This window comes from Scyliorhinus canicula, chromosome 3 (genome assembly GCF_902713615.1).
Source record: "Scyliorhinus canicula chromosome 3, sScyCan1.1, whole genome shotgun sequence".
Lineage (NCBI taxonomy): Eukaryota > Metazoa > Chordata > Chondrichthyes > Carcharhiniformes > Scyliorhinidae > Scyliorhinus > Scyliorhinus canicula.
In genome coordinates, this window is record NC_052148.1 from 149,491,166 (window position 1) to 149,516,444 (window position 25,279).

Genomic DNA, 25,279 nt, shown 5'->3' on the forward strand with positions numbered 1-25,279 from the left:
TTAACTGCTCTCTGAAATGGCCTAACAAGCTACTGTATTCAAGAGCAATTAGGGATGAGCAACAAATGCTGGCTCTGCTACTGTTGCCAACATTCCATGAAAGAATAAATTAGAACACAGAACATAGAACAGCGCAGCACAGTACAGGCCCTTCAGCCCACGATGATCTGCTGACCATTTATCCTAATCTAAAATAAACCTACTTACACCCCTTCAATTTACTGCTGCCCATGTGCCTGTCCAAGAGTTGCTTAAATGTCCCAAATGACTCTGACTCCACCACCTCTGCTGGCAGTGCATTCCACACACCCACCACTCTCTGTGTAAAGAACCTACCTCTGACATCTCCCATATACCTTCCTCCAATCACCTTAAAATTATGTCCCCTCGTGAGTGCCATTTCCACCCTGGGGAAAAGTCTCTGGCTATCCACTCTATCCATGCCTCTCATCACCTTATACACCTCTATCAAGTCACCTCTCTTCCTTCTTTGCTCCAGTGAGAAAAGCCCTAGCTCCCTCAAACATTCTTCATAAGACATGCCCTCCAGTCAAGGCAGCATCCTGGTAAATCTCCTCTGCACACTCTCCAAAACATCCACATCCTTCCTATAATGAGACAACCAGAACTGGACACAATATTCCAAGTGTGGTCTAACCAGGCTTTTATAAAGCTGCAGCAAAACCTCGCGGCTCTTAAACTCAATCCCCCTGTTAATGAAAGCCAACACATCATGCGCCTTCTTAACAACCCTATCAACCTGGGTGGCAACTTTGAGGGATCTATGTACGTGGACCCCAAGATCCCTCTGATCCTCCACACTTTCAAGATTCCGGCCTTTAACCCTGTATTCAGCATTCACATTTGACCTTCCAAAATGAATCACTTCACATTTATCAGGGTTGAACTCCATTTGCCACTTCTCAGCCCAGCTCTGCATCCTGTAAATGTCCTGTTTTAACCTTGAACAACCCTCAACACTATCTACAACTCCACCAACCTCTGTGTCATCGGCAAACTTACTAACCCACCCTTTCACTTCCTCATCCATGTCATTTATAAAAACCACAACGAGCAGAGGTCCCAGAACAGATCCCTGTGGGACACCACTGGTCATCAACCTCCAGGCGGATTGCTTTCCATCCACTACCACTCGCTGTCTTCTTTCGGCCAGCCAATTCTGTATCCAAATTTCCCTGTATCTCATGCCCCCTGTCTTTCTGAATGAGCCTACCATGGGGAACCTTATCAAATGCCTTACTGAAATCCATATACACTATATCCACTGCCCGACCTTCACCAATGTGTCTCATCATATCCTCAAATAATTCAATGAGGCTTGTGAGGCATGACCTGCCCCTCACAAAGCCGTGCTGACTATCTTTAATCAAACTATGTTTTTCTAAATAATCATAAATTCTATCTCTCAGAATCCTTTCCAGTATTTTGCTCACCACAGACATAAGACTGACTGGTCTGTAATTCCCAGGGATTTCCCTATTTCCTTTCTTGAACAGGGGAACAACATTCGTCTCCCTACAATCATCCAGTACTACTCCAGTGGAGAGTGAGGACGCAAAGATCATCGCCAAAGGCGCAGCAATCTCTTCCCTCGCTTCCCGTAGTAACCTTGGGTATATCCCGTCAGGCCCAGGGGACTTATCTACCCTGATGCTTTTCAAAATTTCCAGCACATCCTCCTTCTTTTTTTTTTTTTATAAATGTTTTTATTCAGTTTTCGTATTTTATATTGAACAAATTACAAATTGTTAGGAGAGAGAAAAAAAAAACAAAACAAACAAAAACAAACACGCAAAAATTAACATACATATTTACAGGTAAGCATCTTCGTAGTAGTAACTGCGCCCCCCCCCCCCCCCCCCCCCCCCAACATGTTTATTTAGCTTGGTTTTGGGCCTTAGCTAGCCATCGAACCCCCGTAACGAACCTGTAGCCCCCCCCCCCCCCTCCCGCTACCTTCCCCCGACTATTCTTCCTCTTGTACATTGGCCACAAATAGGTCCCGGAACAGTTGCATGAATGGCTCCCACGTTCTGTGGAAGCCGTCGTCCGACCCTCGGATGGCAAATTTGATTTTCTCCATTTGGAGAGATTCCGAGAGGTCGGACAGCCAGTCCGCAGCTCTGGGCGGTGCTGCTGACCGCCAGCCAAACAGGATTCTACGGCGGGCGATCAGGGAGGCAAAGGCAAGGGCATCCGCCCTCCTCCCCAGGAATAGATCTGGCTGTTCTGAAACCCCGAAGACCGCCACTATCGGGCATGGCTCCACCCTCACTCCCACCACTTTGGACATTACCTCGAAGAAGGCTGTCCAGTACTCCACGAGTCTGGGGCAGGACCAGAACATGTGGGCGTGGTTGGCCGGGCCTCTTTGGCACCGTTCACATCTGTCTTCCACCTCCGGGAAGAACCTACTCATACGGGTTCTTGTTAAGTGGGCTCTATGTACCACTTTTAGTTGCGTCAGGCTGAGCCTTGCGCACGTGGAGGTGGAGTTGACCCTATGCAGTGCTTCGCTCCAGAGTCCCCACCCGATCTCCATCCCCAGGTCGTCCTCCCATTTCCTCCTTGTTGCGTCCAGTACGGTGTCGTCCCTATCTACCAGTCGGTCATACATGTCACTACAGTTCCCTTTCTCTAGGATACTTGCGTCCAGTAGGTCTTCCAGTAGTGTCTGTCGTGGCGGTTGTGGGTACGTCCTTGTCTCCTTTCGTAGGAAGTTTTTGAGCTGCAGGTACCGTAGCTCGTTCCCCCCAGCTAGCTGAAATTTCTCTGTCAGTTCGTCCAGTGTTGCGATCCTGTCGTCCGTGTATAGGTCCCTGACTGTCAGTGTCCCCCCGTCCTGCCTCCACCTTTTGAAGGTGGCGTCGGTCAGTGCTGGTTTGAACCTATGGTTGTTGCAGATGGGAGCCCTGTTCGACATTTTGGTCAGGCCAAGTTGCTGCCGCAGTTGGTTCCAGGATTGGAGGGTGGCTGTCACCACTGGGCTGCTGGAGTGTTTTTTGGGTGGGGATGGGAGTGCTGCCGTGGCGAGGGCCCGGAGGGAGGTTCCCATGCAGGAGGCCTCCTCCGCACGCACCCACTCAGCTTCTGGCTCCTGGATCCATCCCCTTACTCGCTCGGCTGTTGCTGCCCAGTGGTAGAATTGTAGATTCGGGAGGGCTAACCCTCCCCTGGTTTTTGTTTTTTGTAAGACCTTCTTTGGGATCCTAGCATTTTTACCCCCCCATACGAACGCCATGATGAGTTTGTCCAGCGCTTTGAAAAAGGCCTTGGGGATGTAGATCGGAATGGATCTAAACAGGAAGAGGAACCTGGGCAGTACGTTCATTTTGATCGTCTGAACTCTCCCCGCGAGGGAGAGCGGGAGTGTGTTCCATCTTTGCAGGTCCTTTTTAACTTCCTCCGTCAGGCTGGTGAGGTTCCATTTGTGGATCCCTTTCCAGTCATGGGCTATTTGGATCCCCAGGTAGCGGAATTTATGTCGGGCTTGTTTGAACGGCAGCCCCTTTAGTGCTGCCCCCCCCCCCCCCCCCCCCTTGCGGGTGACATCCTCCTTCTTAATATCAACCTGTTTGAGTCTATTAACCTGGTTCACGCTGTTCTCATGAGCAACAAGGTTCCTCTCTCTAGTGAATACTGAAGCAAAATATTCATTTATGGCCTCCCCCACCTCCTCAGACTCTAGGCACAAGTTCCCTCCACTATCCCTGATCGGCCCTACTCTCATTCTGATCAGCTTCTTATTTCTCGTATAAGTGTGGAACGCCTTGGGGTTTCCCCTAATTCTTCCCGCCAGAGCTTTTTCATGCCCCCTTCTAACTCTCCTAAGCCCATTTTTGAGTACCTTCCTGGCTACCTTGTAACCCTCTAGAGCTGTGCCAAGTCCTTGCTTCCTCAACCTTATGTAAGCTTCCTTCTTCCTCTTGACTACAAGCTCTACTTCTCTTGTCATCCAAGGCTCCTTCACTTTACCATTCCTTCCTCATCTCAGTGGGGCAAAACTATCCAGCACTTGAAGCAAGTGCTCCTTGAACAACCCCTACATTACTGTTGAGTATTCCCCTGAGAAAATCTGTTCTCAATTTATGCTCCTCAGCTCCTGCCTAATAGCAGTATAATTTCCCCTCCCCAAATTAAATACCTAAACATACTGTCTGTTCCTATCCCTCTCCATGACTATGGTAAATGTCAAGAAGTTGTGGTCACTGTCACGAAAATGCTCTCCCACCGAGACATCTGACACCTGCCCTGGTTCGTTGCCAAGCACCAAGTACAATATGGCCTTCCCCCTTGTAGGCCTATCTACATATTGAGTCAGGAATCCTTTCTGGACACACCTGACAAAATCTGCTCTATCCAAACCATTTGCACTAAGGAGGTTCCAGTCAATATTAGGGAAGTTGAGGTCACCAATGACAACCACTCTGTTACTTCTGCACCTTTCCAAGATCTGCTGCCCAATCTGTTCCTCCATCTCTCTGCTGCTATTGGGGGGTCTATAGAAAACTCCCAATAAAAGTGACTGCTCCTTTATTGTTTTTGACTGCCACCCTTACTGACTCAGTCGACAGGTAGTCAACTACCTCCTTTTCTGCACTCCCCCTCCTATTTTACCTCCCTCCCTATTCTTCTTAAAACATCTAAACCCCAAAACATCTAACAACCATTTCATCCCCTGTGAAAACCATGTCTCCGTAATGGCCATAACATCGTAGTTCCAAGTACGGATCCATGCTCTAAGTTCATCTCCCTTATTCCTGACACTCTTTGCATTGAAGCAGACACACTTTAGCCCATCCCACTGAGTTCAACTTTGCCCTATCAACTGTCTATCCTTCCTCACAGAATCGCTGCATACTATTTCTGCCTGTTCACCAGCTACCCTATCCTCTGATCCGTAGCTCTGGTTCCCATCCCCCTGCCAAACTGTTACTCCTTTCTTGTTTCTGGTTGCTCTCCTTCAGGTAGGAGAGTGTTGTCGGCAGTACCACACATATTATCTGCAATGTGGAGGCAGTCCCTGTTTATTTTTGTTTTCTCTTCTCCTTAAGGTGGTGGTGTACTTTGCAACAGTGAATCACTCCGCTCAGTAATTGGGCAAAGAAACAGGAAAATGTACTCAGTGTGTTGAGCTGACAAAGCTCCAATAGTTTGTGCTACAAACAACTCCCATGTAATAGTTGGTTAAATATGAACCATGTATTTCAAAAGGTTCGGCAAACATACCCAGAGACAGAACACGCTGTTACTCTGCCCCATGGAAATGGGGATGAATGGGATGATCGGTATGCTGCTAACATGACTGTTTTTCTTGCACCCTCTGCTACTTATATTATGTGCATAAGGCCATTTAAAAAGAATCAAACATGCAGGTTGAACGTGTAAGTGAGCACATTTAAAATCAAACATGATTGAGCAAAATCAGAACATTTGTGAAAAGTATACTTCGAGTGGGAACATGAAATCAGGTCTTATGATTTCATGACAAGTGGTTTAAAAAAATCATCTGAACTTCACTTTTAAAAAAAAGTGGCAAAAGCAACAAACATGATTTAAGCCTTGAAGATTCCAGTCAGATTTGCACATCAAAAATATTTTTTTCTTTTTGAAAAAGGAAAAGATTTCACTATTTACTATAACTGAAATAGAGTCAAGACTGTAATATTGGCTGGGTCAGTGTCATTCAGTAATGTGTTAGATTAATCTGAGCTTCTGCATACAGATCTCTTCTGCAGGCCAAAGGTTAATAGAAAAAATTGAACGGTGAATATCAGAAATCTATGATTTCAGGAATAGTCGAAACTTATTAAAGTTCACTCGTTTATGTTAGTATCACCGTCAATCAAACTGGCAGATACCTTGGTTTCTTCAGGTTCTATTTGTGCGTCACATATTCAATAATCTCAGAGAGCAAATCTGATGAAACAGCACCAGTCTCCACCAAAGCTCATTTTTCACATTGATGAACTGGTTAACCAGCTGATTATTTACCACCCTTTTGGAACAAGAGAGTGGCCCCACAATGCTGCAACCTTTGCAATATATTATAGTTAGAGGTTTCAGTCTATTGATATTGCACATGGCTACCAGAAATTTGGCTAATGTTCCCTACCAATAATGTCTAGTAATTCCACTTTTGCTGAAAGAGATGGTGTGAACAAGATAGTCTACAGTGATACCAGTAGTGACAGCAATACAGTGCAACTCCGAACAACGTTTGAACATGCTGGCCTGCATTTGACATGGATAGAGTGGAAGAAGAAGCAGCTGCCATGTTCCAATTTCATTCTTCCTGCTGATTTTTGGCTTACTGCCCTCATATGGTGAGAAAGTTTTCCACAATATTGCTGTCAAAGATGAGGCTTTAAACAAAGTTTGTTCATAGGGGAGGCAGTGATATAGTGGTATTATGTATTGACTAGTAGTCCAGAGACCCAGAGTCCTGCTCTGGGGACCCAGATTCAAATTCCACCATGGCAGATGGTGAAATTTGAATTCAATAAAAAAAATCTGGAAATGTAAGCCTAAAGATGATCATGAAACCATTGTCGATTGTCATAAAAAAACAAATGTCCTTGGGAAGGAAATCTGTTCGCCTTACCTGGTCTGGCCTACATGTGACCCCAGATCCACAGCAACGTGGTTGACTCTTAAATGCCCTCAGGGATGAGCAATAAATTCTGGTCCAGCCCACATCCCATGAACGAATAAAAAAAAAATAGACTCAGAAATGTACCCTCTGAATTCTTCACAGATTATAAACTGGAATCAATGGGGTGCAGTGGAATGCAAAATAGTTCAATACACTCAGCATCACCACTATCACTTCCAACATAAAGACCAGGATCTTTGGAATTATGAAAGAGGGAGGAGTTACAGGAAACACTAGTTATTGCACAGTATGATGGTGTTGGATGAGTAAAGATGTGGAGACGCCAGCTTTGGACTGGGGTGAGCACAGTAAGAAGTCTCACAACACCAGGTTAAAGTCCAACAGGTTTGTTTCAAACACAAGCTTTCGGAGCACTGCTCCTTCCTCAGGTGAATGGAGAGGTATGTTCCAGAAACATTTATATAGACAAAGTCAGAGATGCTGGACAATGCTTGGAATGCGAGCATTAGCAGGTAATCAAATCGTTACAGATCCAGAGAGAGGGATAATCACAGGTTAAAGAGGTGTGAATTGTCTCAAACCAGGACAGTTGGTAGGATTTTGCAAGTCCAGGCCAGATGGTGGGGGATGAATGTAATGCGACATGAATCCAAGATCCCGGCTGAGGCCACACTCATGCGTGCGGAACTTGGCTATAAGTTTTTGCTCAGCAATTCTGCCAAGAGTAAAGAGGCAGAAAATGGTTATGAGCAACAGTATAAATGGAAAAGACATCACTCTGACTATAGTTTCTGGTGTTCCTGGTACTGGAACCCTTCTTGCATACCAAAGAGCATGTGGACAATTAGGAGAAGTGATCTTTGATTAGAAACCTGCTGTTGGCGAGAAACCATTATTGTTCATGACAGTGCTGCCAACTGTCGCTGTAACTGTATGAATTCCATCAAAGCATCCATTAAGGAGGGATTCATGTTCTTTTAAAGTATTTATTACTCTGTTTTGGACAAATGAGTGTGTCTGCAGAAGAGAACCACATTGAAACAGCTTCAGGCAGAAAATGGGAAAAGAACAATTCGGTGGCGATGATATTGACTGGGCTCATTGCCAGCAAAATGGTTTTCAGGGGAAGCTTCAAAAGCAGGTTCACCACAGTGATCAACAGTTCCAAAAATGCACCTTAGGTGTTCCAAAGATTAATAAAAGCACACCCTTTCAATGAAAACTGCATTTAGTGAAATTGCTGCGTTTGCACAGTACGGTACGGTGTTTCAGATCTGGTTGTCCAAAAACTGGAGTTGTCCGGAAATTGGACATTTTTAGGAGGTGCCATGCAATAGAGATCAAGTAAAATAAAAACAAAATGTAGCAGGATAATTCAGCTAGGTGTTGCATTGGTGTGGTGTGCAATCTGACTAGTTATCTTCATTTGCTACTTGTCCACCAGTCTATTCCTGTTCTCTGAGCAACCCTTGACCCCACCCCAACTTGGCTTGACCGAACTGCTTGTGGCCCGAACTGGCCAACCCAAAATCTGGCAAGATCTGAAATCCGGCATGTTTTCAGCCCCAAGTTTGCCAATTTTGAGACACTGTACCTGCGATTGCCAATTAAACAGGGGACATAAATTAGACTTGGCAATTAACAGAGTAATTAACTTTTTAATGATAATATTTTTATTCTTGTAATATGACTTAATCACTTTGGTCCAGTAAGGGAATAATTGAAACTAGTATCTCATTACTGCAGGCAGTAAATTGTTAAGAGATTCAATTTATTTTTTGATGTAAAAGGATTTACTTTTTCTTTTTTGTCAATTTTTCCTTCTCAGAATTCAATCTTTTCTTTCTATTTCTATTTAGTACTGGATTTGACTTTAATTCACCCTATTTCCTTCTTAGTTGATCCTTGATTTCTTTCTCTATCCCATAATTTCTCAACCCCCAGATGCTCTGTTGCCTTTCCTGTGTCATTATTAGCTCACACTCCCAACACTTGCAGCTCGCAATCTTTTTTTGCTGAAGGGTTAGGAAGAAAGTCAAACTAACAGGGCGTACTGCAAGATCATAGAATTTACAGTGCAGAAGGAGGCCATTCGGCCCATCAAGTCTACACCGGCCCTTTGGAAAGGGCACCTTACCTAAGCCCACACTTCCACCCTATCCCCGTAACCCAGTAACCACACCCAACCTTTTTGGGCACTAAGGGCAATTTAGCATGGCCAATCCTCCTAACCTGCACATCCTTGGACTGTGGGAGGAAACCGGAGCACCCGGAGGAAACTCTCGCAGACACGGGAAGGACGTGCAGACTCCACACAGACAGTGACCCAAGCCAGGAATCGAACCTGGGACCCTGGAGCTGTGAAGCAACTGTGCTAACCACTGTGCTACCATGCCGTCCATGATGCTCTACTTCAGCGTATTCTGGATTATTACTCTTGGCTTAGATCAGATTGCACTGGTGAGATAGGCTATTTACACTATTTTTAAAAATGTTTTTTATCCCTTTTTCACCCCCCACCTCACTGCCTCGCGATGAATAGCTCCTCAAATATGGTCGTGAACATTCCCGACCTTGCCTCGAAACCCTCCGCTGAACCTCTTAACTCGTATTTGATCTTTTCCAGCCGAAGAAAGTCATATAAGTCATCCAGCCAGGCCGCTACCTCCGCTGACGTTGCTGACTACCACTCCAATAAGATTAGCCGCCTGGCAATCAGAGAGCCGAAGGCCACAATATCGGCCTTCCTCCCCTTCATCAGCTCTGGCTTCCCTGATATCCCTAATATCACCACCAAAGGGTCCGGCTCCACCTCCTCTCCCACTATTCTTGCTAGCGCTGCGAATACTCCCGCCCAGAATCTCTCCACCTTTTCGCAGCCCCAGAACATATGTGCGTGGTTCGCTGGTCCCCACCCACACTTTTCACACTCGTCTGCCACCCCCTGAAAGAATCCACTCATTCTTGCCCGTATCATATGTACCCTGTGATTGACCTTGAACTGTATCAGGCTCATCCTTGCACACGAGGAGGTTGCATTTACCCTTCATAGGGCCTCACTCCATACTCCCCAATTTATCTCCCCACCTAGCTCCCCCTCCCACTTCTTAATCTTCACCACCTGCTCACCTCCCTGCTTTCCCAGCCACCTGTATATGTCCTTCATCCTACTCTCCCCTTCCACATCCGGAAGCAACTGTCATTCCAGCAGGGTGTACCTTGGCAGCCTGGAGAACTTTTTCCAAACCTTCCGTGAGAAGTTCCTTATCTGCAGACACCTAAACTCACTTCCTCTCGGGAGCTCTACCCTCTCCTTCAATTCATCTTTACTGGTAAACCTTTCCTTCAAATACAAATCCCTCACCTTAACCAGCCCCACTTCTCTCGTACTTCCTATACGCGCTATCTATTCCCACCCCCCAGCTCATAACCGTATTTTTCACACAATGGCGTTAACACCGACGTTCCCCCTATCTTAAAGTGCCTCCTCAGCTAGTTCCAGACCTTCACCGAGGACTACACACTGGGCTCCCTGAGTATCTGCTTGGCGCCATTGTAAATGCTACCATCACCATAGTCCTTACACTGGACCCCTTACAGGATTCCTCCTCCATCCTATCCCATTCTACCCTCTCTCCATCCCACCATCACCTCAGCTTCTCCACATTTGCCGCCCAATAGTATTGTAGCAGGTTCATTAACACCAACCCTCCCTGCTGCCTCTGCCTCTGTAACAGGGTCTTCTTAACCTTTGCCACCTTCCCTGCCCATACAAAGTCCGAGACAATTGTGTCCAGTTTCCGAAAGAAGGCCTTTGGTATAAAGATCGGGAGTGTCTGGAATATGACCAGGAACCTCGGCAGAATGTTCATCTTCACCACTTGGACTCTCCCTGCGAAAGTCAAGTGCAATGTATCCCACCTTTTGACATCCTCCCTAGCCTCCTCCACCAGTTTTGTTAAATTCCATTTGTGAAGCATTGCCCATTCCCTCGCTATCTGAATCCTCAGGTATCTCAATCTGTCTCTGGCCATCTTAAATGGCATCCCCCCTAAATTGGCTCACCGACCCAACTCATTCACCGGGAACACATCGCTTTTCCCTACATTTAACCTATATCCCTATAATGTCCCAAACTTCCCCAACAGGCTCATGATCCTCTCCCTGCTCTCCACCGAGTTTGAAACACACAATAGTAGGTCGTCGGCATAGAGATATTTCTCTGGATGCGACCTGCCTCTGCAGCTGATGCGCTACCATTTGACCCGCCTTCTCTCCATTTCGTACTTCACCCCTCTTGCCCTATGCAGCTGTCCTAGCGCCCTCCTATTTTTCAGCCTATCAAATTGCCCCTGTAACTTTTTACTCCTCGCAAATCCCTCCGTGGTGGGCATCCTCGAGTACTCCCTATCTAACTCCACTACCTTGTTCATTAGCTGTTCATATTCCTCCCTCATTTTCCTAGCCGCATAAACCTTGAACGAGATAATCTCCCCTCGGAACACCGCTTTTAGCGCTTCCCAAAAAGTGGCCACTGAGACCTCCCCATTTTGGTTCAATTCTACATAATCTTTAATCCCTGACCGCACTTTGTCACAAAACCCTCTATCTGCCAACAACACCGTTGCCTCCTGAAACACATGTTTCTTGTGGAAAATGACAAAGATGTTTGTGAGACCTGGGCCTAGAGGAGTCCCATAGCAATACCATCTATTTGGACAAACATTGTGGCATCAAAGCTGAACTCAACTGCATGAGTTACCGAATTCATAAGTTCAATTAATACAGATTCACATAATGGTGGCATGTCCAGATCACCATGATGTAGTGGCGTGGTGGAAATGTCTATGGCTTCCTTGAACAATACATCAGTGAATAGGCTAGCAATGTCTAATAAGTACGTGGACGTGGCTTTGCTATTGATATGCATGTCTGTATGGTCCTCACAAAGGTGAAGGAATCTTTCACTGTGTGTAGAATTACAGGGCACGATCCATTGACCACGCAGTGCGGGAAAAGCAGCTCGCCGCAGTGCAGAGTGGCTGTTGAAAGCCAGGAGACCTGCTCACAGGTTCTACCCAGCTCACAATGCCAGTGAGATTCAACGCAATCTTATGATGTGAATCCCGCCCACAATGTGTAAGATCACTTTTTAGCAAATCTGCATATTAGAGCGAGGCAGTAAAATGATGTTTAATAAATGTTTTTTTTATTTTAATGTTTTTCTTTATAAAGAAACAAATGCTTCATCTCCAGTTGCAAATTAACTTGAGGTCTGTGTAGATGACAGCATGTTCAATTAATTGTTCATAAATAGATTCAGTGCAAAATATTCAGCAAAGTAAATATGTAACTTTATTTGATAACAATCCTATATTTACATGCAAGCGTTTTACGAAATGTGGAACATAAATACAGACATGTTCCTGATGAGAAAATAGTCTGTTTTTTGCTGTGCAAAGAGGAGGTAATCATTAATTAATTTTGTAAGTTCATAAAGTTTAAAAAGTTTAGTAAGTTCTTAAGGGAATTCACAAAAACAATTTCCTCACCAGTTTCACACAATGGTTTGCACTTAGAACAATGTAGACCATAGGGCTTATTCCATTAGAATTTCATTGTTTCAACAGTCAAAGTAATTTCAAATGTGGTGTCAGTGGTGATCTTTCTATGGAATTCTAGAACATTCTGTTTCTCACTTCATTTGAAATATTGATCAAATGAAATGTAAGAGTGGGTACATTTTGCAGGGTTCTATGCTGGGTTCAGATCAGCTGACCCACAGTATGGAGAATTGAAAATGGAGGAATGTGTGGTGTATTGTGTGACTCAATCTACCTGTAATTACAATTTATCACTGGAAAACTGGAGCACTTGTGAAATGGGTACACTAACCTTTATGCCAGGTTTCTCTAATCCACATTGTTATTGAACTGGGTTTAAAACTGGGAGCCTCGTCTCAGAAAAATATACCTTAAAATAATCACCTTAGCTGTGTTTTGCATTAAAAATCTTTCAATAGAAAACACTTCAAAAGTCTGCCTTCTAAAGATCTTGAAAGTCATTTTTATTTGCAGTTTAGGCTCTTAGATTTAATTTTTGCAATCAATTACTTCAAGAGAATCAAGGGGGGAGAAAGAAAAGAAAAATGGGAAGTCAGAGAAGTATCACCAAATTTCAAGCTGACAAGCAAGACTAGCATGAAACAATTAAGTGAAACGAGAGCCACACAGTACTTCAGACAGTTAATGACATTTTGTTTTGATGTTTTAAGTTTCATTTGTGATTCACTTTTTGTTGAAGGCAGCTTCCCTTTAAGGGACTGTCCCTTTAATTTGTCCCTCGGTTTATTTGATTTAGTTTACTTGGTTATTTATTTTGATCAAAATAATTGGTGGACACCAATTCCACCTCATTGACCAATCTATAAGTGATTAAAAAAACACAACAAAATCTAGATAAGAGGAATGATTCTTGCTGTGGAGCGGTAAATAATACTGGATGTAATGCTGCGTAATATTGGTCGGGATGTACTAATTGATTGAATCCCTGCATTAATTGACTTGAATGCGCATTTCCTCTTTTAAGTATGAGGCAATCAGGTTACAGTGTCTGCACAATTTGAAGCTGCAGCCAACTCTATTATGCAAAGTAACAGCTGCCATCTGTTGGATATTCCATCCATCCTCATGACTCAGCATTTCATTCAGCTCATCAAGGACTAAGCATAACTTCCAGTTCCCAGTTTGTTTCAGAAAATGTTGCCCATCCCAAAAATTGTACTCCTGATATACTCCTGAGACACAATCTCAGACTAAAGGGACAATCCTTTAAAACAAAGATGAGGAGGAATTTCTCCAGCCAGAGGGTGGTGAATCTGTGGAACTCTTTGTCACAGAAGTCTGTGGAGGACAAATCACTGAGTGTCTTTAAGATAGAGATAGATAGGTTTGTGATCAATAAGGGGATCAGGGGTTATGGGGAGAAGGCAGGAGAATGATGATGAGAAAATATCAGCCATGATTGAATGGCGGACAGACTCAATGGGCCGAGTGGCCTAATTCTACTCCTATGTCTTATGGTCTTATGCTTAAAAGTCTCTCACAATAACATTTGCAAAACAAAAGTTCTTCCTTTTTTTGAGTGGGAAAATAGATTTTCAGGTATTCCATCAGAAAATGCAGCCATTAGTACAAAATGAACAGTAAGGAATTGAATGTGAGCAGGAAGGAGGAGTAGGTTTTTCCTCTGTGATGTTGTTGCCTAGTCAGCTGGCTAGTAATGCCAGCTGGATAGATGTGTTTGAACATCCGTACATGTGGAACCATTTCAGGCAAGGTTACTGCCTGGGAGCGAGGTGCACAGGCAGAAGCACATATGAGGGTTTGTCACTTTCATTCTGGATGGGGTTTTCAAATGACGTGGAAAGGCAATGTGCAGCTGGCAAAGTTCTTTAACGTGAAGGTCAGATTTTAATTCATTAATTTATTGGGTGTGAGCATTGCTGGCAAGGTTGGCATTTACTGCCATGAAGAAGGTGGTGGTGGAACACCTTTTGAAACTACTGCAGTTTGTTGGTGAAGGTAAGCTTGCAGTGCTGTTAGATAGGGAGTTCCAGGAATTTGACACAGTGACAATGAAGGAACAGTGATACATTTCCAAGTCAGGATGGTGTTTACTTGGAGGGGAACTTACAAGTGGTGGTGCCCCCATGTGATAGTTGCCCTATTGTTCTGGATGAAGAGGTTGTGGATTTCGTTGATGCTATTAAAGAAACCCTGGTGAGTTGCTGCAGTGTATCTGAATACGAACAAATAGGCATACATGCATACATATGATTGTAAACTCCCACCTATCCCTTGTTTACTAAGAATTTACACACAGCTGTCAGTGCGTGGTGAATGAATTGTTAAGGTGGTAGATGGGCTGTCAAACAAGAGTATTGATTTGTCCTGGTTGATGTCAAGCTTCTTGAATGTTTTTGGAGCTGCACTCATCCAGTCAAATGGAGAGTATTTCTAACTTGTGCCCAGTAGATGCTCGGGAATCAGGAGGTGAGTCACTTGCTGCAGAATTCCCAGCCTCTGACCTGCTCTCATAGCCACAATATTTATATGGCTGGTCCAGTTAAAATTCAGCTTAATAGTGAGGCCCCCACCAGCATGTTAGTGGTGGGTAATTCAGTGATGGAAATGCCATTCAATGTCAAAAGGAGATGGTTAAATTCTCTCTTGTTAGAGATGATCATTGCTTGGCACATATGTGGTGTGTATGTTACTCCACTTATCAGTCAAAACGTGAATGATGTCCAGCTCTTGCTGCTTGAAGACATGCACTGCTTCATTATCTGAGTGTATTGGCGGAGGTGGGTGAACCCTTGGGGCTCGTCTTGGGTCAAGAACCAAAGTCGTCAGCAAACTGGAAATAGAGTCTAACCCTGGAGCATAGGCTGAAGAGAGCTGGAGCGGTGTCTGAGCTGGAAGCTGAGGCTGGAGGACAAGGAAAGATGCCTCATGAAGAGGGGAGGAGAGCAGGACTGCAGGCAGGAGCTATGGCAGCAGGTCAAGACTAGTGTTAAAGAATCAAATCCATGAATCGGGCCAACCTAGGCTTCTGACAGTGACTGGAGAGATGTCCTTCAGATTAGTCAGTAATGGTGTTACTGAGCCACTTTTGGTGATGTATTGCATCTTTAATAAAAAGCCATTTAATAAGATCATGGTTGATCTGAGATAGGTATGAAGGAGCATCTTAAAGGAGGAAGAGACATAGAAGTTTATGAAGGGAGTTGCAGACTGTGCCAGTGGGGGGATGCCAATGGATACAAATAGGTCCTAATGACCCATTTTCACCCACTTCGTGACCCTGCAGAAGAATCTCTGGGCCCTCGCGATTCTCCGATCCTCTGGGCCGGGAATCACGTGGGCGCAGATCACTATTGTATCTACCAGAGTGGCCCTGACTAAAGAGACCCCCAAAATAAAGGGACCATCAAGAGCCACCTGAACTAAATGAACCCCACCCCCACAGAGACCCTCTAATTAATATTGCATAGGTGTCATGAGTTATTGTCATGGGAGTGTCCCTTTAAGGAAGGTTTTTGGCGTATCACATGGTTTCAGTGATGACATTGTGTGGGTGGAGCTGGGCTGTGGCTCTGTGAACTGTTTTTGGTTTTGGTTTCACATTTGACTTCTGTGGACTCAGGGAGAAAGAAGTGTTTTGTTCCTGTCTCTCTATTTTCAGTTTAAATATCTGTTCCAGTAAATAACCCATTGATTATAGCTACCTGCAGCTGTGGTGACTTAAAAGGGGCGGGATTCTCCCCTACCCGGCGGGGCGGGGGGTCCCGGCGTAGCGGAGTGGTGCCAACCAATCTGGCGTCGGGCCTCCCCATAGGTGCGGAATTCTCTGCACCTTTAGGGGCCAAGCCCTCACATTGAGGGGCTAGGACCACGCCAGAGCAGATGGCACCACGCCGACTGGCGCCAAAACCGCCGCCGCCGGCCTTTGATGCCCGCCGGCCGGTGTCGGGGCTGGCCGAAAGGCCTTCGATGGTTTGCGCATGCGTCGGTGCGTCAGCTGCCGCTGATGTCACCACCGGTGCATGCGCGCTGGGGATTCTCTTCCACCTCCGCCATGGTGGAGGCCGTGGCGGCGGTGGAAGAAAAAGAGTGCCCCCACGGCACTGGCCCGCCGGCCGAACGGTGGGCCCCGGTCGCAGGCCTGGCCACCGCGGGGGAATCCCCCGGGGTCCGATTGCCCTGCGCCCCCCCCAGGACCCCGGGGGCCCGCTCGCGCCGCCGATCCCACCGCCACCAGGGGTGGTTTAAACCACGGCGGCGGGATTGGCGTCTCAGCGGCGGGACTTCGGCCCATCGCGGGCCAGAGAATCGCCGATCGGCGGGGCGTGATTCCTGCCCCCGCCAATTCCCGGGTGGCGGAGAATTTCTGCCATGGCGGGGGCGGGATTTTCGCCTGCCCCGGGCATTTCTCCGACCCTGCGGGGGGGTCGGAGAATTTTGCCCAAGATATAGTTTGCTTTCCGGAAGGGTTTAAAACTCCTCGTGATACGGGGTCAGAATCGCAGGGAAAGCCAGTCTTATTCAAGTGAGAATGCAGAGTGCTGGGCCACGCCCTTGGAAGGGGTTTTTGGTTTATGGAATTTTGTTTCTGAATTGGAACAGTTAAGGGGGAATTAATTAAATGTTGTACATAGATTACTGTAGCTGTGGGGTGTCTTTATGTTTATAATTGATGACAATTGTTGCTGTGTGTTTATATAACTGTTAACTCAGTCCTTAGAATAAAGCTAATTTTGATTAAAGTGTCTGGGAAGACTGATGAAACACATTGAAGGGAAGGCTCTTATGCTCATCCTAGCTAAATTCAACAAAAAGTTGTAGGTCGGGTGAACTCTATAATACATTTTGGAGGTTATAAACCCTGGCCCATAACACTATATTCTTAGTAGATATTCCTTGTTACCCAGAATCCAAACTTGAACTTGCATGGGCATCTCAAATAACCCTAGCAGCTGTGGGTGACACAAAAAATAGGAATTGTGAGAGCTCCCTGGGAACCAAGTAAATACTACATTATATCGCAGTATTTGATCGCAGACACCTTGAATGTAGCACTGGGGTCTGGTACAGACAGGGTTAATGTGGGACTGGGTACAGTAAGAAGGCACATGACTCGGAGCCAGGGTCAGCCCAGAGATGGAAAGAGATCTGTAAAGATCTAGGATTGAGTCAACTCCACACCTATACCCTCTACTGTATATCTGTGTCTTGTTATGAACTGTTAATAAAGACTTGCTGTTAATATGCTCAAGATTACAAAGTTTACTTCATGGAGTATGAAGTAAGATTCTTCAGAAATAATTTTGCACTCATTTGGAAAGGTCTAACTGAAATTGTTTAATGAGGCTGCCATTTCTGGACCAAAGTTGAAATTTTAAGTTCAAGCAGATGCTGTAATTTAATACCCAACCTCCCCCACCCCCTCCCCTGACTTCCAAAGTCGAGCGTAGCTATTTGATCAGGTGATGGGAAGTCTGGGGTAGGTAGGCTTGTAATTAGTCTTGTTGCCCGCATGTCAATTGAGACCCTTGAGTGGAAAATTAATGGCGACTTAAAGTCCTCAGCCCAGTGTGACTGGTATTAAACCAGCAGTGGGGACTCTCCTATTGGATTTTCTTCTGGCCTGGTAGGGTGAGGGATTCTCCCATTCAAAGGAAGGTCAGTGCCTGATTGAGGGACTATGTATCTGAAGAGGAGTGCCCACTGAGAACAGCCATCACACCTTTATCACCATCCCCCTCCCAGAAACCCCATCCTGGTGTCACTTAACCTTCTCCAGAGATTCAGAATGAATCCTGGCAAAGGCCCAAGTATGACGGTGCTGTCAGTAAGGAGAATTACTGGCCTCTGATTAGCTGGAAGCTCCCCAAGGGGGGTGGGGGGGGGGGGGGGATTTTCACCTGACTGGGGAATGTCCCATGATGAAACGTTCCATGTGAAGCTGAAGCGGGGCTCGTGCTGTCAATTAGAGACTTAGTTTCCTCTGAGCTCCTGAGGATCACATCAGCAGGGGCACCACCAGTTCTGGTGGCGGACGTCAGGCTCCCCACTGCCCTCATTAAATTCTACCTTGTGCATTCTCCGTCCAGTTGTGCCAAGTGTTGAGCAGGGGTCGCTCAGAAAGTTTTCAATTTTTTTTTCACGAACCGACAAGATAATGCAGCCAGCTGCTTGCCTGCTCATGCCCCCTCCCACCCATCACAGGGCCCGCTTTGTCAGCTAGTGCAGCTGCTAACCGATTTCTCACTGTCCCAGAACCAGTGAGTTGCTGATGGACACTTGCAGGTTTCCAGCATCAACCTTCTGAGGCCCTGGCCTTGTCCTCATGTCGGTGCAAACTGACATTGCGTCTGTATTGGGCATTAATTGAAAATTGCCCCTTCATTTCCTTAATTTATTGATTATTGTAAACTATTTTGTGATTCCGTACATTTAGCTCCTTTTGCCTTTTAATGTTGTAACCCTTCACATTAAAGGAGTTTCTGACATGCCACATGACAGAAAATTGGATTATTTTGTAAATCAAACTGCCAGAAATGGGTCCAGTTGGAGCTGTAAATCCTAGGCTTTTCCAACCCACACCCACCGTGAATAGGTGGGAATGTGGTGAATGGACTGGAACACACGCTGGGACCCAGATATACCCTAGGTTGCAAATGCACATGACCACCTCCTGTAGAGGCCTGGCAGAACGCTGGAGGTCAATGTGCCCAGCGAGTTGAGGTGCAGAAACGTTACCCTGACAAAAAACTCCAACTTTGACAGATCAGGAGAAAAATTATTTTTTCTCCAAAATGATCATTTCCATCACAAAGGAAGTCACAAGGAGCAAAATAATCAGGGTGTGGGGCTAGGGGAGTAATACTGCTTTCCTTTCTCTGCCCCCAACATGGCAGCAATTGCAGAACCTCCTGCCCTACCCGAGTGGTGTGGCCACACTTCATGGGCAATCAAAAGCAGTGACTTCCCATTGCAAATATTCATTCAGTATTTTCTTTAACCGCGTAGAGATTTACGTGGGAATGAGCTCCAATGTGACTGTGAAACAAAATGGATGACCACTTCGTTGAAGACCATAAATGCCACTGTGACTGATGTTTTCTGCGCTGGGCCACCAGAACATGAGGGAAGGAAATTAACAGACATGACATCTTCTGATTTTGACTGCATGTCAGCAGGTAAGTTGTATTACATATTATGTGCAAGCAAATTGAAAGTAGAAATATATTACATTCAGGTATATTCGCCAAAAAATGACTTCGCAAATATTTATAAAAACTATTCGAAATAATAAAAATAATAACAGGCACAAAACTTGGCCTTCTAAATTCGCAGGTTTGATCTATTGTTTTCCACTGATCCAATCCTTCATTGGGCTTGATTCTCCGGCCTCCATGCCACGTGTTCCCGGTGGCGCGTTGTTTGCTGGCGGCAGATTCTCAGTTTCCGTCGTTGTCAATGGGAATTCCCATTGAAGTCACCCCACACCACCGGGAAAGCCACAGCGGCGGTGCGCTGCTGACAGGGCCGGAGAATCCCACCGCCAGAAAACGACCACGGAATCCTGACCATTATCTCAACCAATCAAACCTAAATATGTAAATAAAGTGAGCAACAGAGAGAAAGGGAATGCTGATTATTTTCTGAATGTGTTTTGTTGAATGTGCCTTGATTCTGAAACTTGACTCTGGTTAAACATAACACTTGGACCACCGATAAATTGTTCAATGACTAAAACACACCATTTAGCTGTGAGCTCTGATCTGAGCTGGTTTGCAGTGCAAGTTCTACAATTGGCCTCAATGCTCCTCAACAGGTGAAGAGGTTAAGTAACCAAAGCTCATGCTCCTGATCACTTTCCAGTAATTCTTGCTCGGAAGTGGATGTGAATAGATGCCGAGAAAGAGTTGTTTACCCTAAAGCCTCCCCTTAAAGTCAATTAGCCTGACATCACCGTCTGGCTTACATTGGACTCTCTTAAATGGCCTAGCAAGCCTCTTAGGCACACCAAACCACTACAGAACATTCAAAAATAAATTAAGGCAGACAAACCAACTAAGGCACCAGAAATTATAACAGCACACCCAGCCCTGTCGACCCTGCAAAGTCCTCTTTACTAGCATCTGGGAATTTGAGCCATAATTGGGAGAGCTGTCTCACAGACAAATTGAAAACTTTCTGAGCGACTCCTGTTCAACATGTGTTCAACTCCTGTGTGGAGTCTGCACGTCCTCCCCCTGTTTGCGTGGGTTTCCTCCGGGTGCTCCGGTTTCCTCCCACAGTCCAAAGATGTGCAGGTTAGGTGGATTGGCCATGCTAAATTGCCCGTAGTGTCCTAAGAAAAAAAAGTAAGGTTAAGGGGGGGTTGTTGGGTTACGGGTATAGGGTGGATACGTGGGTTTGAGTAGGGTGATCATGGCTCGGCACAACATTGAGGGCCGAAGGGCCTGTTCTGTGCTGTACTGTTCTATGTTCTATGTTCTAACACTTGACCATCATACACACCACATCATAGCTTATAATGTCCCAGACACCACCAACACCATTCCTGGCAGGACAGATCCACCAGAGGTAACAGCACAGAGGTAAATATTTATGAAGGAGTTTCTACTGGAGTACACAACACTGACTCCAGATCCCATGAAGTCTCATGGCATCAACTCAAACGTGGGCAAGTAAACCAGCTGCTGATTTCCACCAAACCTTCCCAGCTGAAGAATCAGTACTTTATCATGTTTAACACTACTTGGAAAAAGCGCTGAGATTATCAACGGCACTGAATGTATACTGGATGGGGGACTTCAATGTCGATAACCAAGAGTAGTTTTCTCAATTCCTGATCTGCTCCTCTACATCTCGGACCCACAAAGCAGCATGGACGGAATCATCGCGCTCCTGAAAGAGTTTGGAGCCTTCTCGGGCTACAAACTCAACATGAGCAAAAGCGAGATCTTCCCAGTACACCCGCCGGGGGGGGGGGGGGCAGCACTAAAGGGGCTGCCGTTCAAACAAGCCCGACATAAATTCCGCTACCTGGGGATCCAAATAGCCCATGACTGGAAAGGGATCCACAAATGGAACCTCACCAGTCTGATGGAGGAAGTAAAAAAGGACCTGCAAAGATGGAACACACTCCCACTCTCCCTCGCGGGGAGAGTCCAGATGATCAAAATGAACGTACTGCCCAGGTTCCTCTTCCTGTTTAGATCCATTCCGATCTACATCCCCAAGGCCTTCTTCAAAGTGCTGGACAAACTTATCATGGCGTTCGTATGGGGGGGGGGGGGGGGGGGGGGGGGGGGGGGGGGGGTAAAAATGCTAGGATCCCAAAGAAGGTCCTACAAAAAACAAAATCCAGGGGGGGGCTAGCTCTCCCGAATCTACAATTCTACCACTGGGCGGCAACAGCCGAGCGAGTAAGAGGATGGATCCAGGAGCCAGAAGCCGAGTGGGTGCGTGCGGAGGAGGCCTCCTGCATGGGGACCTCCCTCCGGGCCCTCGCCACGGCAGCACTCCCATCCCCACCCAAAAAAACACTCCAGCAGCCCAGTGGTGACAGCCACCCTCCAATCCTGGAACCAACTGCGGCAGCAATTTGGCCTGACCAAAATGTCGGACAAGGCTCCCATCTGCAACAACCATAGGTTCACACCAGCACTGACTGACGCCACCTTCAAAAGGTGGAGACAGGATGGGGGGACACTGACAATGAGGGACCTATACACGGTCGACAGGATCGCAACACTGGACGAACTGACAGAGAAATTTCGGCTAGCTGGGGGGAACGAGCTGCAGTACCTCCAGCTCAAAAACTTCCTACGAAAGGAGACAAGGACGTACCCACAACCACCACGACAGACACTACTGGAAGACCTACTGGACGCAAGTATCCTAGAGAAAGGGAACTGTAGCGACTTGTATGACCGACTGGTAGAAAGGGGCGACATCGTACTGGACGCAACAAGAAGAAAATGGGAGGACGACCTGGGGATGGAGATAGGGTGGGGACTCTGGAGTGAAGCACTACATAGGGTCAACTCCACCTCCACGTGCGCAAGGCTCAGCCTGACGCAACTAAAAGTGGTACATAGAGCCCACTTAACAAGAAACCGTATGAGCAGGTTCTTCCCGGACGTGGAGGACAGATGCGAACGGTGCCAAAGAGGCCCGGCCAACCACGCCCACATGTTCTGGTGTTGCCCCAGACTGGTGGAGTACTGGACAGCCTTCTTCGAGGCTATGTCCAAAGTGGTGGGGGTGAGGGTGGAGCTATGCCCGATAGTGGCGGTCTTCGGGGTTTCAGACCAGCCAGATCTATTCCTGGAGAGGAGGGCGGACGCCCTTGCCTTTGCCTCCCTGATCGCCTGCCGTAGAATCCTGTTTGGCTGGCGGTCAGCAGCACCGCCCAGAGCTGCAGACTGGCTGTCCGACCTCTCGGAATCTCTCCAAATGGAGAAAATCAAATTCACCATCCGAGGGTCGGACGACGGCTTCCACAGAACGTGGGAGCCATTCATGCAATTGTTCCGGGACCTGTTTGTGGCCAACGTACAAGAGGAAGAATAGTCGGGTGGCCAAGAATCAGGGGAAAATGGATGGGAATCGGGGGAAGGTAGCGGGGGGGGGGGGGGGGGGGGGGGGGGGGGGGGGGGGGGGGGGGGGGGGGGGGGGGGGGGGGGGGGGGGGGCGCTACGGGTTCGTTATGGGGGTTTGATGGCTAGCTAAGGCCCAAAACCAAACTGTAAATAAATGCCAATAAACATGTGCCTCGGCCATATTGGGGAATGTAAAACATGTATGCCGGCTAAAGGGGGGAGGCCACAGTTAGTATTACGAAGATGCTTACCTGTAAATATATATTGTAATTTTTGCGTGTTTTTAAAAAAAAAAATTTATTTGTTTGTTTTTTTTTTCTCTTCTCTCTCTAACAATTTGTGATTTGTTCAATATAAAACATGAAAACTGAATAAAAAACATTTATAAAAAAAAAGTTTTCTCAATTCCACTAAAGTAAATAAAGTAAGTAAAGCCTCCATAGTCCCAGATGACCATAGGCTGCTTTCCCCTTTGAGGGTGGGAGCTGACTGGTGGTGATTTAACCTGAGGATCACCACACCTCAGGCGAGCGGCACAATTGAGAAGATGGGGCCTTCATGAATAACCTCGCTGTTGGCCTCGCTCTGCATCATGAACCAAGCGTCCAGCCATCTGAGCTAAACCAACCCCAAGCACCACTATCGACTGAACAAGTCCTGAAAGATGTAACGTGCAAGTTTTCATTCTGTAGATTAAGTGTGGTGGCAGGAGGGAAAGTTAGCGTGTTTCCCACTTGGCGGCAGTTCTGATTTATCTGCCAATTTTGAACTTTTCAGCTCATTAATTATGCATCATGCAATCGTGGCAAGGCAGGCAGGGATTCATCCACCTCGCCATTACCTCATGGGGTCAAAGGCCTGCACAGACATTAATTCACTGCAGGCTAGGTGTACAGTTCTGGTTCACCATGGTGCCAAAAGGAAAAAACCCTCTGCCCCACAGTGCAGCAAGGCCTCCACGCGCATTCTCCTTCGGGCCACCCAGGAAAGATGGGACCCCTCTTTCTGAGAGATTGAAAATTGAAGATTTAATTAAAATTAAAGGCGATTGAATAATTCAAACATAACCAATGTACTTCAATGCAAAGTTTAAACTCAAGCAGAATATAAAATATGCAGCCAATCTGTTCATATAAGATTTCCACCAGGTGGTTTAGGTTAAAGTTCCCCCCGTAGATTTGAGAGATGTCAAATTTATGCTACATGTAAAATTCTAAAGGATGCATTATATGTAATGACATCTTATTCAAATTCTGGAAAAGTTACTCTTAGTAGATGTAGTTCTCTTTGTTCACTAGTGTTAAAGATAGTTTGGTACAAGGACAGACACTTTCATGTTCACATCAACATTTTAACTAATATTAACAAATAAATGAAAATATAACGATCTACATCAATATAGGATTATTGACAGAGAAGAAATGTATACTGAGTGAGAGGGGTAAGAAGCAGAACATAAAGAAGTGGTGAGGAGAAAGCCTTTTTGAAGTTTTTAAAAAAACAGCGAGGGATAAGATAAAGTGGAGCGATTTGGCAGAGTCACTGAGGGAATAAGTATTTTTTTAAAAATATTTTTATTCTCCTTTTTCGCATTTCTCCCAAATTTACACCCACCAACAACAAACAATAATCAGTAACAAATATGTCAATCCCCATATCAATAACAACAATCCCATCCTCCCACCAAACCCCAAACATTAGCCCGCATGGTCACACAAACAAATGACAAGAAGTAATTAGGGATATCACCCACAGTCGCCATCAGCACACACAGTCCCCTCCCCCCAACCCTCCCTCCCACCCGCCCCAACTAATGTTCGATGTTATCCAGTTCTTGAAAGTGCATAATGAATAATGCCCATGAATTGTAGAACCCCTCCATCCTTCCCCTCAGTTCAAACTTAACGTTCTCAAGAGTCAAGAATTCCAACAGGTCCCCCCGCCACGCCAGGGCACAGGGTGGAGGGGTTGCTCTCCAACCTATCAGGATCTGCCTTCAGGCGATCAACGAGACGAAGGCTGCAACATCTGACTCCGCATCCGTTTCCAACTCTGGCTGGTCCGCCACCCTGAATATGGCCTCCCGGGGGCCCGGGTCCAGTTTCACATGCACCACTTTAGAAATTACCCTTCTTCCAGTAATCCTCTAGCTTTGGACAGGGCCAAAACATTTGAACGTGATTAGCCCCCCCCCCCCCCTCCCCCACCCCCCCACAACGCTCACACATATCTTCTACTCCTGCAAAGAATCGGCTCATCCTCGCCCTCGTGAGGTGTATATACCACCTTCAGCTGTATCAGCCCCAACCTCGCGCATGAGGTGGAGGCGTTCACTCTCTGAAGCACCTCACACCAGACCCCCTCCTCCATATCCTCTCCCAACTCTTCCTCCCACTTTGCTTTGATCCCTTCCAGTGGTGCTTTCTCCTCTTCCAAAATAGCTCCGTAAACCGCTGACACTA

At 46.2% G+C, this 25,279-nt stretch overlaps 1 protein-coding gene across 1 annotated transcript in view; it reads left to right on the forward strand.

Annotated features, from left to right (window-relative positions):
• The window catches only part of lgi2a (leucine-rich repeat LGI family, member 2a), an 85,345-nt gene that overhangs the window by 30,083 nt on the left and 29,983 nt on the right, over positions 1-25,279 (forward strand). The window contains exon 6 of the mRNA XM_038791479.1: positions 19,231-19,400. Within this exon, the coding sequence (XP_038647407.1) occupies positions 19,231-19,400 (170 nt within the window). The remainder of the gene's footprint in view (positions 1-19,230; positions 19,401-25,279) is intronic.